Source organism: Triticum aestivum, chromosome 7B (assembly GCF_018294505.1).
Source record: "Triticum aestivum cultivar Chinese Spring chromosome 7B, IWGSC CS RefSeq v2.1, whole genome shotgun sequence".
NCBI lineage: Eukaryota > Viridiplantae > Streptophyta > Magnoliopsida > Poales > Poaceae > Triticum > Triticum aestivum.
The window spans coordinates 572,584,662-572,590,119 of record NC_057813.1 but is presented as its reverse complement, the minus strand read 5'-3'; the positions used below and the strand labels follow the sequence as shown (position 1 = coordinate 572,590,119).

At 53.2% G+C, this 5,458-nt stretch overlaps 1 protein-coding gene across 2 annotated transcripts in view; it reads right to left on the bottom strand.

Moving 5' to 3' along the window:
* Positions 1–1,979: 1,979 nt before the first annotated feature.
* LOC123161997 (protein SEMI-ROLLED LEAF 2) overlaps positions 1,980–5,458 on the bottom strand; it is a 10,244-nt gene continuing 6,765 nt past the window's right edge. The window contains exons 16-20 of one of the 2 annotated variants that reach the window (XM_044579803.1): positions 3,622–3,822; positions 3,398–3,535; positions 3,158–3,280; positions 2,692–2,910; positions 1,980–2,577 (exon numbers count right to left, since the gene is read on the bottom strand). In XM_044579803.1, the coding sequence (XP_044435738.1) occupies positions 2,407–2,577; positions 2,692–2,910; positions 3,158–3,280; positions 3,398–3,535; positions 3,622–3,822 (852 nt within the window). In that variant the 3' untranslated portion in view covers positions 1,980–2,406. The remainder of the gene's footprint in view (positions 2,578–2,691; positions 2,911–3,157; positions 3,281–3,397; positions 3,536–3,621; positions 3,823–5,458) is intronic. The other variant, XM_044579804.1, reaches the window with a different exon arrangement.

Here is a 5,458-nt window from a genome sequence, read left to right as displayed (position 1 = left end):
ATGGCGGGCGCGAGGTTTGCGGTCGCGAAGATGGTGAAGGCCACCCACTTCCTCGCCACCGTCCTCACCGGCAAATCCGCCTGATCCGCCGCCCACAGCAGCACCTGCAGCGGGTGCTTGCGTCCACCTCGCCCAAACAGAGATCTCTCCTCCGTCTCTGTCAGGTTCTCCACAATTGCTTCTGCCTCCGCGTACATCTCGCGTTTGCTCAAGTACCACGCCCCGATCTCCCTCAACCGGATCCGCATGCGCGCATCCCTGCCCGCAAACCTGCGCATCTTCTCCTCGCTGATCTCCACCATCTCCGTCGCACGCTCGAACGCCCAGGGAGGAAGATGGGGCAGGTGGGGAGAGGAGGGTGAAGTGCGGAAGCGTCTGACCTGATCTCGATCTGAATCTTCTCTCCACCTTAATTGCTTCCCCACCAGCCCCAATTTCTCCGTCGCCGTCTCCCGATGCAACCCCCCCGCCGGTGATGTTCTCCTCGATGCACGCAACGTGGCAGGGGAACGCGACCGTGACCCCCGGCCGCAAAACGCACCCGCCTCCCGACCGATTGTCCACCGTGCACCCGCGCTCGTCAACCAGGAATATCGTCGAGGTGTGTGGGTGCACCACCACCACGCCACGGTGGAATTTAGGCCGCACCACCGATTTGAGATCGGCGGCGAACCGCACCGACCACTGTGCCGCAGCGTCATCTCGCAGCGTGTCGAAACGTGTGGAAGCGTGTCGAAACGTCATCCCTCCGAACTACCACGTATGTATCTTTCGCTTGAATTTCCCAGAAGAAAAACAATACGATATCCTCTCACCTATCATGAGACGTGATCTTTTATTTTTATATTTCTGATGATGATGCCGGCTGAGGTAAGGCAGCCACGTTCCAGTGGCCGGCCAGCGAGTGGCATATTCGAAGATATAGAGCACCAGTAAAATATGACAAGACGAAAATCGTGAGGAGCATTTTCCTTTTCCATGGTCAAATTAATCCATCAAAAGCTAGCCACGCTAAGCCTTTCAACTACAAAGCCACAAAGGTGTTGCTCGAGAAAAATCGGCTTTACTGCAAAGAGATCGGACAGAATACATATACAATCTCAAAAGGAGAGAAGAAGAATAATGTTTTGTTACTCGAGTCAAAATTAAACCAGTCGCGTCTCCTCACGATGGACGGTGACAACGAAATCATGGATTGGAGACAGGTAAACACTTGCCTGAAGACTGTAACGGTCCACGGCTAGCTTAATAATCAGATGAGTCACTGCCTGCTCCATGATTTGGTCAAAAGATGCTGCCCAGTTCCCAGAGAACATTAGGAACACATATTCGCATCCAAATCCATGGACACAACTTCCAACATTTACAAAGGAGAAGCGAGAGGGGGAAAACGCGGCAAGAGCTAGACTTGCCGTCTCTCTTTTCTTTTGAAACGGAGGCAAAATGCTTGCCTCATTCATTAATTAAGGGGTTTAGAGTACACGGAAGCGGCTTAATATCTAGCCCGTCAACAAAAATTACATCAACCGATTAATCTTGCGGCATGATAGCGCTCAAGTGTCAGCTCCCCCGTGGCCCAAAGCTCGGCCTCATCCTGTATAAGCTTTACAATGTAGAATGGTGGCGTCAATTTCTTCCAGAAGACGTTAGCGTTCCTCCTATTCCAGATGACCCAGGAGATAAGCACGATGAGGGTGGCCATGGCATTCAGGTGATCTTCGGCATGTTGGTCCACCAATTCTTGATCTATCGGCAAATGCCCCTAAGCCGAGCCACTCCTTCATTCTCCACACTCGCAACTCTTGCATAAAGTGCATAGGCCACAATTGCGTTGCAATTATGCAATAGCTAATAAATGCGGTACAAAATGGAAAGAAGGAAACATCTCGATTCAGGTGTCAGCCCGAGATCAGATCTTCAGACCTGCCTGGTTTAATCTCAACAATGACACTCTTGCAATCAATCAGATGCATGTTCTGGTAGATGGGGGAGTGCTTCTTTGTACACATATTATACACATCATTTTCGTTATGTATTCCTGCAATCTGCTGCCATTGAGGCAGCATGTTATGTTACATGGACGCACACACTTCTGCCGGTAGAAGGCACTGCTCCCCCCAGTCCCTCTACGCATCGCCGAGATGGAGATAATATACAACACAGCAACCAACCTATATACCACTATTATACACAAAGAATGGGTGCTGAATCCGGTCGACCCTCTAACACAGCGCGCGCGCGGATATATTACAGCCTTTTCCGGCAAAAACCATTCATGGGCATTGCCACATTTCTGGTGAGCAACCTGAGATCCTGATCTGTGCGAACTACGTACCTGTTTCGGTACCATGCGTCGAGACGTGACACGACAGACTTGCTGCTGCTCCGGGCTGAAACTCATTCGCCTCAGCACCCTGCAGCCCTGAGGAAGTTGTCGTAGGGGCTTGACGCCGGCAGCTTCAGGAAATGTTGCTGGAAGGGATCGTCTGCCGTCTGCGGGTTGCTGGTGTTCATGTACTCAGGGTAACCCTTGAAGTTATCGTCGGCGAACGGGTTCGTGCTCTGCGCCCCGGCCTGCTTAGACAAAGCCTCGTTGGTTTCAGCATCTTGCTAAAATGTAGTACTAACATGCTTCTCTCAGATGCGTTGTGAGAGACTGAAGAATGGTCTGCAGAGTGGAAATTATGCTACCTGAGGCAACGGTGGATCATGGAAGAGAGCCAGCTCCATCTGGTTGGGCTGATGGCTTGGCAGCGGAGCTGCTTGCATGTTCGTCTGGAAGCTCATGAAGGTAGACATCTTCTGCTGTTTCCCCATCGTCAGGGCTTCGCATTGGCTAGTCATTTCCATGTATGGCATGTCTGCTGACACGAAAGATTTTTCCGTATGATGTGCAGGGTCTGCGCCGACCTATGAAATGGCAAAATGATGACAAATGTAAGTTCATGAAGCGGTCATTCTGTTCAGATTGTGCAATTTCAATCCTGATAAACCTCAACTGTCTTCTGCCTGGATGTGCTACTTTTCTAGAGATAATCTGCCTAGATATGCTACTAGAGGACAGATAGTTGCTGACAGAACCGGTAATCAACTCATGCCAGGTTATCTTATCATGACAGTACCCAAAGAAAAGCATGGGATTCTGACAAGGACATACTGTTTCGAGAAGCTGATCAATACTCATAAGATCTGCAGTAGGTACAGATGTTGCAGAAGTTGCTGTACTTCCTGAAGCTTCCCCAAAGATATCGTTCTCATTTCCCAGGTCAATCAGCATAGCCTATTGAACACACTCAATTAGCAACAGAAGTACTCGAAGAATACAGTGGTCCAAAATTATGGTGGTTTCAGAAGTAAAAGCTGTAGGCAAATATATATATGTGGAGGACACATATACCTCTTCATGGTGGCCATTCTCATGAGATCCTGATACTGAATGCTCAGCAGATTCTTCAAAGAACTGATTGCTCATTGGGCACATGTCATCGGGAGCGAAGTCACTTAGCAGTTGGCTTCTCACACTGTGCAACTCTGCCTGCAGAAACAGAAAAGTCAAAAAACAGCTGCATGGAAATTGTTTCAAATGATGAACCTAATACCAAGTGAGAAGGTGAACATTACATCAATAATATTTACTATATTGTTCATGATTGTAGAGACGATGCACTCTCGAGATTGACTTTCTGATACTTCTATTGCTTCAAGGGCCTTCAACGCGCTAGCATTGTCCTCTGGTGATCCGTATATTTTCGATGGGTTATCAGGGGAATCTTTCACAGCCTGAAGTTTACTATCATCCACTATATGGAGGAATGGATCGCCCTAGGTAAAACACCAACAAACGCAAGATATAAGGTCTATGTCAACATGAAGTGAAGATGCAAATGAAAATATACTCAATGGCAACACAGTGAACAAGTCTAATTGGTTAATCTCCAGAATAAACAGAGATGCAACTGAAATCCATCTGGTATGTGTTACACAAATTAGGAATAGTAACATAAGCATTGTGGACAAATAAATGAGGATGACCATGGTCTGTGAATTTACCGAAAAAGGGTTTTCCCCCGCTTTATATATAAAGCATCATCTTCGATTACAACCGATAGACCGAACAACGCACACAACGCACACACCCAAGGCAAGATACAAAGGTGCCGGGCACCGACACAACACCCCACCGACAACAATAGAGAGGTGAACCGGACAACAACGAAGCCAGGCCTCCAAAGCGATGCCTCCAAGAAGGGTACGACCATGAATAGTCGCCATCGCCCGATCCGTGAAGATCAGGTTTTCACCCGGAGCAAGGCGGTAAGAGTGGGAACGCCGCGACGGAGCCTTCAGGAAGGGTACGGCGTCAATTGCCGCCGCCACCGTCGGCCAGTCAAAGGACTGGGCAAGTGGTGTACCCCGACGCCCACACTCCACCGTCGCACCCTAACTCTGCCAACCACCTGCAACCACGCCACCCGCGAGGCCATGGATGCCCGCCCGCACCTGAGACGCACGCTCCGCCCGCAAACGTCGCGCCTCCCGCCGCCAGAGCCGCCGCCCTGCAACCAGACAACCCCGAGACCTACACAAAGGCCCCGGCTTTGGACCAACCGACGGCCCTCAATCGACAGATTCACCCGCAGACGCTCCGCTGGAAGACCTATGCCAACCCGTCCGCGGCCGAGGGACGGGGGAGAAAGGGGAGCGGACAAATCCGGACCAGCACATCCCGTGCCGGCGACAGGTGGCGCGACCGCATCGAGGCCACCCATCCCTCCAACCGAGCTCCCCGCCGAGCACGAGAAAAGGAGGAGGAGGAGGAGCGGACGCATCCGGACCAGCAAACTGTGCCGGCGACAGGTGGCGCGACCGCATCGAGGCCACCCGTCCCTCCTACCTAGCTCCTCCGCGGGCACCCCCGTGACGTCCTACCATGGTAGCTGGCGCATATCTCCGCGAGGCCATCTGCAAACGCGCGCCCGCCAAGGAGGGAGACCAAATCGACCCGCCGCCGAAGCCTAGGAAGCTCACCAGGGAGGCCCTCCCGCGCCGAGCGCCGCCGTCCAGGCGCAAGGGCCCGCCTAGACGAGGGTCGCCCACCTCCACCGCTGCCGTGCCGCCCCCTCACCGTCACGCTCCGGCGAAAGGGCCGCCCGCGGCCTAGGCCGCCCGCAGCCCGCAGCGTCAGGGGCGGATCCGGACGCGCCGTCACCACCCGCTGGCCTGCAGCACCCGCACTGCAGCGCCGCCACCCCCCACCAGCATACCACGGCAGAGGGCGGCCGCCCGCAGCCTAGTGCGCCCCCTACCGCCCCTCGAGGCGACCGGATCTGAGCGCCGCCGCCAGAGACGCGCACGCCATCCCCGGCCAGCACGAGTGCACCACCACCGTGCCGCCTGTCCCGTCGCCAGCTTGCACCGCCGCCGCACCTCAACGCCGATGAGCAGCCACGCCGCCGCG